We start from the raw sequence: 16,798 nt of genomic DNA on the forward strand, positions 1-16,798 counted from the left end.
GCTGTGGAATTTGAGGAAACTGGGCCAATTATCTGTGGCTTGGTGCCATTAAAGTCAAAGTTGCACTAGCAGACACTTTGGAACAGTGTTTTTAGAAAATTCCAGGGGAATTAAATGAACATGGCAATATAACACTGTGATACGTCTTCATAAAAACAAACCCCCCACCACACTCCTTACATGAGAGAACTACACAAGCTAAGAGGTAAAAATGCAAATTAAACTGAAGAAGTCTTTCTTCACTTCCAGACTAAACCATCCTTCTTAACTGTGTAATGAAGCTGAAGTCCAGTGTCATGGTTTTCCCAAAGGACCACAAAAATGAAACACGAACTCACTCAGTAGTGAAGGATCAAGTTTTTCCAACAGTCTGGAAACCGATTTGGGAAAATAATCACAGTAGTGCTTAAACATGGTGGCTTTTGAAGCCCTCCTCAGGTACCAACATGTAGATACATATTCTACAAAATGCAGGGCAGATGGCTCTGGACATTGAATTTCCCTTACTCACCGGAGTCATGGCACAGGCCATAAGAAAGCAGTTAGCCAAACTGCTCCTGCCAGCCACTGCTCTGCTGCTGATGGAGAAGAACTGCTGTACGTGGACCAGGCAAGCTGACCTGCTTACCGATCAGTCAGTTGAGTTCCCCACTTATCAGCGTGCCTTATGACTTATTCATATCTTAACACCCAGTCAGAAAGCATTCTGAGTATACCAACAGCCTCAGGCGAGCAAGCAAGCCAGCTTTCAGTGAGGAAAAATAGCTCTTGGACAAACATTATTCCTATGTCAAGGATTCTTTCCTTTGTGTGCTTTACAACTCCACTGGTAGATGGAAATTTCTCTGAAAACTCATTTTTCAATATCAAAAGCAACCCTAGCATATGCAATGAGATGACCTGGACAAATCTGGTCAAATACTTCAGACATGGTAAAGCTGGAAGGAAGTACACAGAATAACACACAGGTTTACAAGTTTGTGGAAAATGGCATTTGAAGCTTACACACATTTATTTCAACTGAAAAAATATAACAATATCACTAATTGGTTTGTTCCCAGTTGAAAAGAAAGCATCCCACAATACAAGCACAATGCTTAGACATGTCTTCCTTCAAAATGTTATTTTCATGGTCTAAATTTGGCAGAGTTTGGAAGTTATTGCCCTAAGGCCTTACCCGCCTCAGAACCACAACAGGGGTTCGTTTTCCTTGACTCATGCTCATACTCTATCACAAGCAAAGTTATCCTTCTCAATACTTACTTTTGCACAAAATGATAATATTTACCCAGATGTAAGACTGGAACACGTCCCAGACTTTCAGTGTCCACAGTTATATTTGAAGAGGATGATAAACTATGACACCAGAAGAAAGTATCACTAAAACCAAAGTAATTGTCTATTTCAAAGACTTTCACATTCTTTGCTGCTTCTGCACAAGCAAGCTTCTGTCAAGGGAGTAGTGCAAGATTTAGATTTCTAGATTAACAAACAAAATGGAAAGTAAGGCCTACATGTACAATTCTGAATATAAACACAGGATTTCCTGAAAGGAACAGACCACTTTACCTACTCTGTAAATCCCCTGTGAACGTTGCTCATTTGGCGTACAAACTCTCGACTGATTGAAAACAGGTAAATGAAGAAGCCAAGATTCGACAGCTGAAGCCAATAATATTTAAAAGGGCTTTGAGACAGAGCACCCTGAATTTCATTATTTAGCTCTCAATAGTTTTTTGGCTCTCTGTCCAGCATGTTCTAGCAACAGACATCAAAGCTTTACCATATCTCTTTTGCTGGCAGGAGAGAATATGACACACTCCATGCTACTGAACAAGCTCCAGGGAGCACTTCTTGCAACTTCACCTGGCAGACCAGGAAAAAGGAACTCTCTTGGAGACTATTGCACATCTCATCATTAAAGGAGTATTTTTAGAAAAATACTTCTGTATCCTCTATAGGCACTGACTTCCCTGAAATGAAGTCACTCCATTTAACTCCTTCTATAACGCACCTGGAAAAGCTTTCAATCCAAATACAGCACAAGCAAGTTGACATATTACACAGCATATGTCTGAGGTTTGGGGATCTAATAGGATTTTCCACAATAAATGTTGAATTGCCACCACAAAGCATGCCCAACAGCAGTAGAGATCTCCAAGCCATTACTTACCCCCATAGAGCTACCAGTTTTAGCTTTGTTTAACAAATCATTGGGTACCCTTTCAATCACAAGGACATAGTAGTCTATTAAGCCATTCATGAATCAGTGTAAGCAAATATAACGACCATACTCCTAAGTCAAAACTGCAATTTTTCCCCTTCCAGGAATGCAAGGAACTAAACATTACAGTTATTCGTAGTGCAAAGTAGAGACCAGGGTACAGTAGACCACCCTTACCTCCCTTGCTGTTCTGGATCCAGACTCAAGCCTCCAGAAGCATACTGTTGTTTGTACCAGCTTGAGGGTTCAGCAAAGACACAGCATCCCATTACTACTAAGAACCATTTTCTGGTTTTCTCAGTAGAATATTCTGCCAAAACTTAGAAATTGTAGCTTTGTAATATTATAGGACTCTTTTATAGGCTCTTATATCTTCGCAATGTCCAATCGCCCACTGCAGAGAAGCTCGGTTTTCACATGCCTGTCCCTCACCACAGAAAGAAGGGGGAGGAGGACGACAAGTGCAGATAGTTCATTTATATTATTAAACAGAAAATAAAAATTCATCAAGAAAATGCCCTACCGATATTCATCACTGCACTGGAGCCTCCATGGGAGGAACAGGAAGCACAGTAACAGTTTCCCGTGACTCAGGCCTAGCAATAATTCCTGTGTAAACTTCCATCAGCAGCAGCAACTGACACATCAATGCCAAAATAAGCCACTCTCTATAGTTAGAAAGAGCAGCCAGCTTTGAGGCAGCAGTCAGTCTAGCACAGCCCCTCAGGGTTGAATGCCTTGATGGTGACAAGCTGCACCAGAGCCTTCCCAGAGCTCTTTCCTTGCAAGAGATCCACAGGTTTCCACCACAGACCTGCAATTCTGCTGCTCCTCCTGCCCTTGCTCCCAAATTGCTGCTCAGTCCAGACTCCACCACCACCTGAGGCCACAAAGCTGCCTGCACACCCTGCCCAGTCTCTGCTGTTTGAGCAAGGCATGCTGCTGCCCCCTTCTTTGCATCAAGAACCGCTGCTAAAATGCCCTCTTCCTCAGCCCCTCTCTACCTACACCGACTGCAATAAAAACATGGTTTATTAGTAAGCAGGAGGAAAAGGTCATCCACTTGACTTGGATCCATGACTTTCTAGGCTAAGATCACTTGCAAAGTGTGCCAGAAGTGCCAGATAAGAGACCAGTTTTGCCTGAACTCACTGTGAAAGTGCAGGGAAACAATACAGCACACACCTGTAAGGTCTCCCGCAGAGCCCTTTGGCCAAATGAGGGCTTGCACGCCAGTGCAGGTACTGAACAGAAAGGTGTGTTACAGCTCCCACTCATTTCAGCGTAGCCAATGGAAATCTACAGTGAGGTAGAAAAAAAGCAACACAGGACAAGTTCAGCAGCAGACAACGGGTCACTTAACAGCCGGTACTGCATTTTGGAGTATTTCTGCAAGTTTTCTCCTCCTAACTTCTGCATGAAGTGTTACTTCTTAGGTTTCCATTCTTTAGCTTGTTCAGAACTGAATGTACTGAGCACACAAGGAACAGAGCCACTTGTTAACTGTTCAAAGGCCTCTATATAGAGGTACATGCTTACAGCACAATTGACAAAACATATAAAACCCAAACAGGTATCACAAAAGAATATATTCTTGCTGCTGAAGTGCATGTATCAAGTCCTGGCATAATTTTTACCAGCAGCAGCAGGTTTCCAGATTCAAACAATTTTTTTCTCCTTCCCCTTGCACAAGTTTATTCTTATAAAATAAGAACTTTCTCTTTTTGCAGTCATGCACCTCAGCTACATCACTGTGGATATATTAATTCATCCTGCTTAGTTTGTTTGTTTGTTTGTTTGTTTTTGTTGTTTTGTTTTTGTTTTTTACTTTTTTTTTATTTTAAAACTCAGTTCTGGTAATTTTGATGCATGTTATTGCACGGCGGTAGCGCATAATCCTACAGACAGAGAGGAAGAGAGGCTGAGCCTGCTCTATCTGTGCTCCAAAGGTACCTGCAGACCCTACAGCTGCACAGTGCTCCCTGGGAGTGCAAAGAAAGAGGCAACCAGACAGGACACCAGCCACATCATTCTTACATTACCCCAGGACAGCCACCAGGCTGAGAGAGAGAGATGCATGCCATAAGTCTTAAACCCAAACATCTAATGTTTAGCTACCATGGCACAGTTCACATTCATCATCATTTCCTCTAGCTGCAAGACACAGGGCACCACCATATCCATTGGGTTTATGGTCTATGTTCTTCAGGTGAATTACAAAGAGCTGTAAAAATAAAGCTCAACTTCAGCTTAGTGAGTTTGCAATTTTATCACAATACATCACATGTTCTACATGACAGTGGGTAGAAAATACCTGACCTGACAAAGTTGAAGTGCCACATACAGAAACTTCCTGGAGTTAAACATTCTGCACAGGAAGAGTTGCACAACCAGATTAAGCCCAACAAAATCTTCAAGACTGCACATGTAGCACGAAGTCAGCCCCCCCACAGTAATCTCAGCATGGCACACCAGACAAAACAAAGGAAGATGACGCTCAGTATGAACGGATCCAGACTTGTGGAAACAAGACAACAGACATTTGAAAAGATATTTTCATTTGAGTGAATTAAAAAGAAAAAAAAAAAAGCTTTTCCTATCAGGTGGATGACAGCATCCCTGGTATGAAGAGAGAGTATGGTGGCACATATATAGCCTAACAATAAATGGCAGAAAGACAGATGGCTGATCTTTTACTTCGGCATGCCTACAACTACTGGATTTCACGGAACCTTGTTTTATTAAGCACTGTTGCAACTGATACTGCTTAGCTTACTTTACCTTTGGTGTTCCCACAGCAATGAAATACACATCACTGAGAAGTTTCTGCTATGTGGCAATGTTCCCAGGTATGTCATTTAGAGAAGTCTCAAGCAGCTTTGAATTCCATTTTGAATTCTCTACCTGCAAATTTTATTTGCAAAGATTAACATGAAAGCCAAGAAAAGCACATTCACTCAGCCATGCATGTGAAGGCTGAAACACCGGGGGTGACCTTTGAATTTATTTCTGTTCTAAATCAAAGCACACATTAAAAAAAAAAAAAAAAAGATTTGGAAGACAGGAGGCGAGGGGGAGTGCGGCAATATACTTAGGGCAGTCTCGCTAGGTATATTGCCACCAGGGAAAGACAGCAGCTTTCCTGCTCCAAATTCATAATGCAGCACATAACTGTGCTTACTGTTGGGCCCTCTTGTGCTTTGTGCTAGTTTGCTACCTCAGCTGTCTGTATGTACAATAGCTCCATGAATAAAATAGATCAAATTGAAGCATGAGGTCTTTTCATATTAATTTTTTATATACCAAACTTTAATCATTAAAAAGCTGCCTGTACCTTGGCATTATGATCGTATTCAAGGTTCTCCAATTTATAACCAACTCCCTTTTTGGTGACATTGTCTGCATCACCCTTCCCTAGTTACTGTGCAGTCAGAAAAGTATTGTGGATGAGCAAATGCAGTACACAAACTATCATCACTCCCACTGCATCCTAAATGATTCAGGTCAGAGCCTTTCCACCAAAGCATGATGAAGAGCAACAGCTCTTGGATTCACTAGTGAAAAGGATCCCAAGATGCTGAGCCTTTGAACATTACTGCAGTCCCGAAGGAAGTTTCCCCTCGTGTAACGTTCCCTTGGTGACACGGGGATTATTCCTAGCCCAAGGTATGCTTTTTCTCAAGCTAGCAAACCTGAGAAACAGGCCATTTCTTTGCCATTTATCAGGAAATATGAAAACAGTCAAAAATAGACCCAACAACTGGGGAATGAAAGGAACCTTTTCCCCCTTCCCATCGCACACCAGCAGCAGCTCCCTTTTACAGCTCCCCGCCAGGACTCTGTCCCTCGGTGACTCTAAGCGTCTAACCAGGCTGCTAAAAATAGCTTTAGCAACAAGACATGCACATTATCAGCAGAAAACATTTCTGCAGACCTAGTAACAGCCCCACGGCTTAGTCTGATGGCACGAGAGACTGAAGAGGCAGACTGAACAACAGCTTATTGAGTCCGGGAAGCCTTCACTGCATGCGCATCCCTGCCCATCACAAACAGAACGTGTGTATTTTTTTCCAAAGTAATGGATACTTCACAAGTAATCTCAATAAATTGTATTGAAAATGGTATTTTTTCATGAGCATAAGTGCATTATAAGCAACACTGACTGTAAAATCAGAATATGCTAGAAACCTGTCAATAATACGAAGTACTTAAATACACATCAGTCTGCAGTTCAGTAGTCCCCCACAATTTTTTCTCTGGATGTCTTTATAAACAACATGCAATAAAGTACATGATACTCTGTAGGCCATGGCAACACTCAACACTTCAGAAGTTGTTTTATTACAATTTTATAATGAGAAAAATAAAGAGATTAAAAGGCTTGCCCAGGTCACCTTTGTGTGGACACCTGTGTTGTGGGTTGTGTTATTGCATTGCGTGCTATGATCGCTGCTTCTGGAAAAACGCAAGTGATCCTTCATCACTCAAAGACCTGAGCTGCACAATTAAAGGGTAGAGTCTCAAAAAGCAACATGGGGCACCTTTCCATCAAACCTTGAGACAGAAGAATTTCGATAGCACTGTATGGAATGCACGAATGCATTAATACCGAAAAAGTTACCCAGTTGCTTATTCTCTTTTCTTTGGAAAAGCCTTGCCTTGTTTAATAGCATGAATTTAATGGAAACATTTGGTTTACATTTTGTAAGGTACTTTTAACAAAACTTACTTCTAATGCAAATGATTCAGATTGATATTGTCCTTCATGTAGATACTCTAAAAAATTTGAGGCAACCATTTCTTGTCAGTAGCAAAGCAATCAGTGAAACATCCAACATCAACATACAAAGTTTTTGAAAATGAAGATATCCTATCCTACAGAGTCACATGGCACAAACTGTGACTGCATTAAGAGCTCTCATTTTAAGAAGCCTGGGAGTGATATCAACAACAGTTACTCCACACTCGGAATATGTTTCAGAAGTATTTTCTCTTGTGCAGTTAAAATCACCAGCTGCTTCCACATCACCAGTACAGTGTTACCCCAAATAAATTCCTGTGCAGATTTGAAGTGATATTTCAAAGCATATATATATATTTATATTAAATATATATATATATATAAAGATTTAGAGTGCTTTTTTTTCTTCTTAAGTTTAAAGTAGATTTTAGCGAAGCAGAATTTTCCATGGCTACAATAAACATCCAGAGAAGTTCAGGGAGTCCACTTGTCCATTTGTTTTTCCCATGACACTTTCACTGGAGGGCAAGTCACATCAGTTACACTGTGACCTTCCTAGTGATGTTATGTTAATGACCATGCCAGAAACTGAGTTTTCTAGACCCAGTTAAAAATTACTGTGCTGTTGATGTAATAGCTACAGTATTGGGAAATACGCAAGTAAACCAGTGCTTATGTCTAACTTTAGAAAATAAAAAGGGGAAAGAGTAGAAAACCCAGTGAAGTTGCATCTTTCTTTCAGAGGCAGAGGAGAGTACTTGATCGACTGACCTGTACTTTGCCACTTCAAGATAAATATTTCAAGATTTTTTTTCTTTCCATTGAAGGAGGGGGTTGAAAGTCATGCATCTGAACTTACCTCCTTTTCTCTCAGCTTGGAGAGATGAGCATTTTCCGCACCACACACGTTTTCTCTCTCACCTCTCCAGGAACTTCACTTACGGGCAGAAAAGGAAAAGCCCAGGCCAGAAGTCACCAGTGCTCAGCAAGCTGAACAATACCCTGACCAGACGCATGTGTCTCTTCGTGTTTCACCTCCTTTATCAAAGTCACCAGGAACAGTACCAAACATGTTTATTAAAGACTAAACTGTTTGAAAACTCTCCTGAAAACTGGCTAGCCCAGGACAAGCGGCAGTATGGGAGGGCCGATTTTCCTCCACTTTCCCTTGTACAGTTGGGTGTAGCTGTGCACTAACAGTTGGCAATGCACTACGTTTCCTGAGAATAAAGAGTGGGGTTAAGGGAAGGAAACAAACAAACAATCCAGCCAGGAACGAGTAAAAATAAGCTCAACGTCTCTTATATCAATACATGTCTAAATTAGAATTTCCACATGATATCTGAGCTATCTATATTAAGCCTCTCAGGCCAGGCTTCCACTAAATTAAGCTCTTGAGTGGCTCAAGTTCACATGATTTTTTGAGCCTAACAAGGCATCTATTCTTTTTGAATCTGCTGTAATGAAAGTTTCCTTGTCAGTTACGTTTTTCAACCTCAATTCCAGCTCTCTGGTGAAACCCTGAACGTGTCAAGTCAAATGACATCAGGAACAACATTTCATCTCTTTTAGAGCAAAAAGGATCAAATGGGACAGCACCACAGTCGATGAGGAAATAGTTTCGGTATTTAAAAACCCAACAACATGGAAACCACAAGGTAAAAGCCTTGGAAAACCTGAGGATTAGAAGCAATAGGAGCATAATTCCTGTACAGCCCAACAATGACTAGCAATGATTTGAAGGCAAGCTGTATTGCTCTAAAAGGCCACATATTCACCCCCATCTTTTATTTTATTTTTGAAATGAGTTGTGCAAGAATAACCCAAACTAAAATCCTAATTAGAAAGACTAGTAAATGTATTATAAATTAGTCCCAACGGTTTCAGTTCTGTTAAAAGACTGCATTAAGATTTATTCAACTTTCTTGCTAGTGTTCGAAGACTGCAAGTGTTAGTGCAGACCTACTCTTTGCTTTTATCCAAGCTCCCATCACCCATTTAGAACCAGGATGCTCACTTGCTCACTGAACAACACCTCAGGACCATAGGGCATTTTCTAACGACAACCTTCAGGTGGTTTCCTCTGCCTCCAACTTTCTTCTCAGAGTTTGCGTTAATGCCATACACACAGATGACCAGAAAAAAAAATATTTCCATTGTAGTCCATGCCATAGATGTAGATAAATTAAACAGTGACACCCAGAATGAACAAAAGATCGGGGGATAAAATAAAGTGTTGAAGATATTTCTGATTTTAATGTCTTCCTTCAAAAAGGACATCCCTCCACAAGTACTGATAATTGCTTAACACCAGTGCAAGACGTGTTCCTCCATATTTATGGATAAAATTAAGTAGGGACAAATTCTGGACTACTCTGTGATGAATACATGTATATAAGCCTCACTGGAAGACGACTTAATGGAAAGAAACAGTAAGGGTAAGTTAAATACACAGGGCAAACAGAAACTCTTTGTATTAACTGTACCTACACATTCTTTATTGGGGTAAAATAGGAATTTACAAAAGGAAAGTAAGCCATGTAAAAATGAACAAGGAAAATCTGTCAGATGTATCTCACTCAATAATACTTTTATCTCTTTAGTCTACTCCCAGTGGACAAGGGCTCCTCATAGAATTTAAGAGCACCTTGGTTGCAATGTAATCCTACCTGAACTAGAAGGGGCAGGGAAGGTGGAGAGTAAAAGGAGCTAAGAAGAAAGGTATTATTTCTACCTGACATGAACTCTTATCTCTGTCCAACTGCAATTTTGCTCCCACAATTTGCAAAGCCATGTTAGAGATGCTAACAATTCTGTCATTTTTTTTCTGATTTCCTTCCCTTTGCTTTCCTACAGTTGTCTAAAAACAGCACTGAGATTTTTTTTTGAGTGTGTTCAGGATTTTAAGCACTGCAGGTAGTGCCAGTTGATAGCATTTTTATGAAGTTTGTAAATACGAGGCTTTTGATTAAGAAATTTCAACTTCCTTCAAGTCAGTCAATCACAGAGCAAGGAACAGCTATTACAGGCATTGTTCCAAAGCTAAAAAGCTCCCAAGCATGCAAAGGCCCTTTAAACTGCTTTGGCACAGAGATAAAATGGATTTTGTAACAAAAAGCATGTGAAAAAAATATTAAATAAAGTTGATTTCTTGTTTTAACTTGATTAGAAGCAGTTGAAACTTTTTACAAGTTCACTAAATGTGCTTATGCTTTTAACAAAGTTCAGACAGACAAATTGTGGAGTCATAAAAAGAATCAGTAAATTACACATACTTGTTCCCCATTTTATCACAGCAGTGAAGATTACTACATTTTGATTTACTGGTAAGCGAACAAGTTCACAGTAACTATGTTTGCTGGGGTAAAAAAAAAAAAAAAAATCTGTTCAGTTTTCCCACCTCCCAGTCACCAGAACACAAGCACTTCACTCTGACAGCACTGACAGCAACCACATATTTCAGAGCCATCAAGATTTTACAATTGCTCTCAAAATAATAGAGGTGTATGAAAAGAGAGTTGATACCTTCTGAAATTCATGGTAATAATTTGTAACCATTTTCTCTTTTCCTCTTTGAAAGTTCTGGTTTCCAGTTTAAATACATGCAAGAAAACCAAACTCAAATGTGCTTAATAAAATAATGACACCCCCAGCACAAGTCATCTCTCGTTTCAAAGGAAACACTCATAACTAAGCTCCTTATATTGTAAGAATTTCCATTTTAACAACAGAACACAGTCTAGCATACCAGCTAGACAGGTAGCACTAATAGCATACTTCAGTAAATAGGCTTGAAGTTACCAAAGTACCTGTTAGCATATAAATATTAACACCTCCACTGCCCCTCATGCTCCAGGATCACCAACAGAAATAGGTGATACACGATTTATCCATGAATATCCTACGGGTATCCCAAAGAGATGTAAATTCTTTGGAGTCCACAGCCTGCAAAGCTGTACAAATAATTCAGCCTGCACCAATTCACCTGCTCCCATCACAGCAACTGTTTAATAATAGCATCATGACTTAAGATACCTGATGCCCAAAACAGTTTTGTCTATAGCCTTAAAAAATCTTTGATGGTAAAATCTTCAATAACTGAAATCCCTACTGGTTTATCATCAAAAAGAAAAGATAAAACAATATTTTATGGTGGCAACATTTTAAGTAACGTGGCATTTTACTACCACTAACTTTAGCCTCTGAGGTACAACTCCAACCAGGGGAAGAGGGAGAAAACAGCCAAAATAAAAAGCAATCCTTGACCCCTTCCAGCACAGCACACTGTTGCTGCCCTACTTTTGCCCAACACAGCATAAGCCTCTCCCCCTGCCCCAGAACAAAACCTGTATGTGGCAATACAATGTGGCAGCTCGGCTCAGCACTCCCCGAGAAAGTGGCCAGGCAGCGCAACAGCTGAAAAACAACACTGAACTAAACTGCAGAGTAAGGCAATCCTAAAAGCACTACAGCAGCATTTGCCATGTTCCCTCTCTTTGTCTGAGATGATTCAAAACGTGACTAGCAATGCCTCTGCACACACACAACATATGAACTGCACTCAAAGTTAAGCCCTATGAAGTTCACAAGCAGGGAATCGCAACCCCGCAGCAGCCGGCACTGTACCTGGTTGTCAGCTCTTTTTGCTCTTGGTCATCTGCAAAGCATTCTTCCTTTCTTGAGCCTGCTTCCCCCCTCCAGAATTTCACCATTTGGCTAGCAGGCTCGCTTTAAGTGTCGCTTCTATTTGCGTTTCCCCCACACGAAGAGCTCTTGATGCTGTAAGGTCATTTGAATGCTATTGTAACTTTGGCTCCCGCACAAGTTTCCTCGCCCTCTCTTGGCTGAGCAGTTGCACAAGCTACCAAACTGAGTCAAAGAGAAAGGGTCAGACTACTTCTCTCTTCAGCCTGCTACATGAAAACCTTGATCTTCGGAATACCTTTTGCATCAGCAACATTTTTAACTACGTCCAAATCTTTTAGTTTCAGCACACAGCTGCATAGACAACTGCAAGCAAACAACCTCTGAAGGAAAGACAGGTTAGCAAAGCTTCTCCTCAAGCATAAAAAGGAAAACCAAATATACTGTCATGAAAGCACCACAAAATGTTGCCAGAGTTTTCACAAAAAGTAGTGAGACTTATTTACAGGGAAAAAAAAATACAGCAGCACTTTAAAATGCTTTCATTTCAAAAGGCTTAGGCTTTCTGCTGCAAGTCTCGACACACTGATAGACAAACAGAGCTATGAGCTCATCTGGCAGTCACACAACTACTCCCACAAATTAAGCCCCGTTTCGTTGAATTTATGTTCCTAAAAGACACAGACAGTCACAAATTCTACCCTCCCCTAAATGGCATTTTTATTTAGTGCATGGTTCCCTCAGCAAATTCTGAGGATGAAGAATTTGGAAAGAATTGCTCAGTAGTTTTCTCGAGGAATAAGAAATTTTATTTCCTAATTTCTCTTGCAAGACAGATCCCAATTGTTCTTCTCAGACCGCCTCCTGTCTCCTCGCACCCAGGACAAGTTTGCAGTTGCAGCCACCTCTTCTCCCAGCAGCAGCTCTCTGTGGACTGATCCAGTTCTCTGTTTCTAAACAAAGGGTGCATAAATTTCATCCTCCAAGGGAAAGTCCACACCAGTGACAAACATTTGAATCACTGTATCTATGGAATGCTACTCCCTCCCAGCAAAAACTTCTTCAAAACAGATACCCCTTCAGACAAAAAGAAAAAGAAAAAAAAAAAAAAAAAAGGATAATCCAATTTTAAGCATTTCTCATCTGATCCTGCTTGTTGAAATTATCTTCCCTATCTTGTCTAACAACCCAGATTCTTAAAAAATAAAAAAAAATCAACTGCAATTATTCAAAAGGCTCACACTTACATTGATGGTTACTTCCAGTGCTTCCTATTACATCAAACGTCTGATCGCTGACAGCCCAACTCCAATCCAAAAGAAGATTCCTCATTTCAGACTGTCTTCTTTCTATAGAAATCCTTTACTCTCTTGCATGTTTTCAGACTGATTTACATTCAATCACTTCATTATTCTCCAGTTCATGACTGAGCATAACCATATGCCTGGACAAAGTCCAGCCTTTGAGATATATAAACCATCGTTTGCTTCCTCAGTGGAGCTGCAGATATTCCCAGTACCTTTTCACACCACCGCTTCCTGCTTGACGACAGCCCTGACTCATGCAGTTTTCACATATTAAAGCACAAGGACTGTTATGAGTATCAGGCTGGGATTACAGCAGACTGAAATTCACCATATGGTGAGCGGTGGATTTCATTAGGTAGTTTAAATTTGCAAATGCAGCCCTGCTCTCATCTGCATTTCTGAATTTCATCTTAAGTTTGCACACAAACACCTGCAATGGGAGAAATGAGATTTAAGCCCAATAGTGAAATAACAATATTTGAAGTAATAACAAGTGAAAATATTTCATACAACCCAGGATCTGAGGCAATTATCGTACCTGCTTCTGTTTCAAAGAAAACATCTTCCCACCCTCAAGTTATCAGGAGTGAATTCCACTGTTAGGGATATTATTTTTTTTTTCAGTATACACAGCAACGTACAAATGCAGCATTTCAGCGTTCAGGGAATGGGAATGGAATTTAAAGGCTTAAGTTTCAGAATAAAACGTTCTCTTTTCACCACTATGCAGAAGACAGAAGAAAGATTTCCTGTTCGTACCCTTTGTCTGCGAGCTGGAATTTACTTCCACATTTCCCTAAAATCCTGGTAAATGAAGTATCTTGTAAAAATCAGTTGTTCATTTTCGTTCATTTTTCAGTTATGAAATTGACTTCTTTTTTTTCTGGGAATTAAGAATTTTTCAAGCAACGCTTATTTCCAGATTTTCCAGTGAGTGTGTGTAATTGCCATCTTCCATCTGTCTTGCCCATCCATCTTTAACAGCAGGAAGATTTGCCTACACTATAATCAACAACGAACAGACAATAAGACTATTTATCCTTTGCCAGACTGTGTCATTGTTAAATAGTCAGTAAATCCAAGTAAATTATGGAAGGTTTAGTATTTGGCAGCCTTTATTCTGAAACACAAGCCATTACTTTCTATGTATTTTGAGCAGCTCCATGCAAAAGTGCTTATGCAATTGTGATGTGAATTGCCAAATCAGGACACCTCGCACTGTAGAGGCACTCTACGCATCTTTAAATAATTAATTTGCTGTTAAATAAAGGAACCGGGAACGCCAGCTTCCACTGGGACAAAAGTCATTTCCACTAAGACACTGATGTATAGTACCTGGGTAAATCGTTTCTGAAAGACCACCCCCTCTTTTTATTTCCCCTGATTCACAATAACAAAAAGGCATGTAGAAATCCCATAGCACATTCTACTTAATGAATGTGCTGTACACCCAGTGAGATCCCCTCTACTCCTGAAGGATGGGAAGACAAATAGATAACAATGAAAGGAAGAACAGCAGGAGACAGATTTGGACACCTGAGCGTTACCCCAGATTTTGCAAAAATATAAACACGGGGCCTTTATCAGCAACAATCAAATAATTATTTGGTGCTGCTTACTCACAACAGTCTTTCATAAAGAAAGGTCATCCTGCTGATAAAACCTTCAAAGCCTCAAGGCATAACTAGATGGCTCCTGCCTATCCATAAAACATGATGCCACCACAGCAGAACAGTCCAGGACTGCATGACCCACACCATCCGTCCACTCACTGTCTATCCTCAGAGGACTGTCAGCTTCACAGGTTAATTCAACTACCTTTGCAGCGTTGCCAAATCTACAGCCTGGCACATCTCTTCTTCGATAGCCTATTTGCTATGGCCCAACTCATAATAAGCCCTATGTGCAAAGCACAAGCTTTTTTGATTTCCTTTACCTGCAGTGTATTTCAACTCAACCTTTCTAAACAGTTTTATCTGATAAATATGTAATATAACTTCCAGTACTATTTGTGCTTGGTGGCGAGGAAGAAAAAGGTCATTGTCTTTTTTAAATAACCTAAAGAGAGATTGAGGAAGGGAACTAGTGTTGTTTTTACTAATGCAAGGTAACAAAAGCTCATACTTTGTACTAACTGTTATCCGGTACGGTAGGTATAAAGATCCAAACTAAACAGATGTGCCAAGACAGCTTACAGAAAAAAACAAGCACCATTTTCAAAGGAAGAATATCCCCTACACAGCCATTTCACACCCACACAAGCAAGTATCCTTCCCCTTCAGCTTCTCTGAAAACTCTGTTCGTAGGCAGCATAAATAATTATTCTGAACCAGAACACTGAGAACATTTATCAGCTTTCCAGATGCCCAGCATAGTCAGCAAACAGATTCTCTTAGCAAATGGGCACAGTAGTAGACTGTCTTAATATCAAAAGTATAGAGTAAGTTATATGGCTACTGTAAGAAAATCGTAAACTGCAATGCATACAAAGCTTGGGCTGAATTTAAAAAGATTTTGCAAAAACAGAAGTGAGCAATGTAATATAGAAACTGTTTCCACTTTCCTCCTCCTCCTCCTCTAATTTAGATTTGTGGTGTAGTATTAAAAAAGTCATAGCAATGCAACCTCAGAAGTAAGAGTAAAATAAAAGCAGCTTGTTCCTGAAACAGTCATTTTCTGCCCTGGCAATCCTAAACCACAGTACTAAACAAACAAATGTAAAACACAACAGCAACAAAAGCATACACACAGGAAAGAAAAAAAAAAAACACCCAACAAGTTCTTCCATATGCTGGAGTGTACAAAGGTCTGTTTCTTTTGAATTACTTCAAACAGTTCATGAGTAGGTTTTGCAACACACAGCAGCATGAACAAAGCAGTAAGTTTACACTGAAAAGGAACCTTACCATTCCCATTACTCTCAACAGGATTGATGCAAAAGATGAATGCGATGATGCTCGCTCAGCATATCTGAATGAAGACTGCTCTTAAGGAAAAGAGGAAAGGAGGAAACTTTAATGATTATTTATTAGAAAACTCAGCATATGTTCAATAGACATCAATGGGCATCCATGCCAGGGACCTGCTGCAGGGACTGGCTGGGGAACGCAGACCAGAGCAAGTACAGACAGCCCGTGGTAAGAGGCAGCAGCTGCAGATGGCTGCATTAGGCATTCGGTACATCTGCCTCCATCCTCATGGGAGCTGCTGCTCCATATGGCAAACAGGTACCAAGGACTGTGTGGCTCTTAGGAAGCCAGTTTGGAAAAAAAATAAATAAGAAGGAAAAAAAAGAAAGAAAATGAAAAAAAATGCACAAACAGAATAGATTGTGAGCTGTTTCTAAATAAGAATTGGCTTGGTATCATTCTGATTATTCTACAAGCCCCCAAAACAGTGTCAGGAGGTTGCCAGTAGACAAGTAGACAGAGTATGCATGCTATCCCTCCCTCAGCCTCGGATTCCCTCTGCCACCAAATATGTTAAGTTGTGCTTTTAATTACGAAGACCAAAATACTTCAGACCAGAAATGAGATTAAGAACAAAGACACATTTGGTATTTGTTCTCACCCTTGGTTCCACGCAAAATCAAAATAAGCGTGCTGTTGGGTGCAGATAACTTCTGTAGGCACTTACTACTTTTATTTTAACACCACTGAGGACAATTGGAACAAGCTTCTGCATGCTTCTGGGCTGCATAACCCTTCACCCAACTTGCATCTGCCAATCCAAAATATCAAGCTAATCTCTTTAGTTTTTAAATGGCATAACTTAACCATCAGGACTGTAAGATTGAGTTTACGCAGCAGTCTTATGCCAATTAAGGGTCCAGTTGTGCTCCCAGTTCCACTCTGGTAACTCCAATCAGTACAGCTGGCTGCT

The 16,798-nt window shown here is 40.2% G+C and overlaps 1 protein-coding gene across 11 annotated transcripts in view; it reads right to left on the reverse strand.

The window, feature by feature from the left end:
- The window catches only part of TRAK1 (trafficking kinesin protein 1), a 130,501-nt gene that overhangs the window by 93,752 nt on the left and 19,951 nt on the right, over positions 1-16,798 (reverse strand). For 2 of the 11 annotated variants that reach the window (XM_072033365.1, XM_038173838.2), the window contains exon 1: positions 11,592-12,210. The exons of 7 other annotated variants lie outside the window; for them this stretch is intronic. In XM_072033365.1, the coding sequence (XP_071889466.1) occupies positions 11,592-11,677 (86 nt within the window). In that variant the 5' untranslated portion in view covers positions 11,678-12,210. Of the gene's footprint in view, positions 1-7,824; positions 7,970-11,591; positions 12,211-12,856; positions 13,130-16,798 lie in introns of those variants that run through there. 2 more of the 11 variants (XM_072033371.1, XM_072033372.1) reach the window with 2 other exon arrangements.

Source organism: Anas platyrhynchos, chromosome 2, assembly GCF_047663525.1.
Source record: "Anas platyrhynchos isolate ZD024472 breed Pekin duck chromosome 2, IASCAAS_PekinDuck_T2T, whole genome shotgun sequence".
In the NCBI taxonomy this organism is placed as follows: Eukaryota; Metazoa; Chordata; class Aves; order Anseriformes; family Anatidae; genus Anas; species Anas platyrhynchos.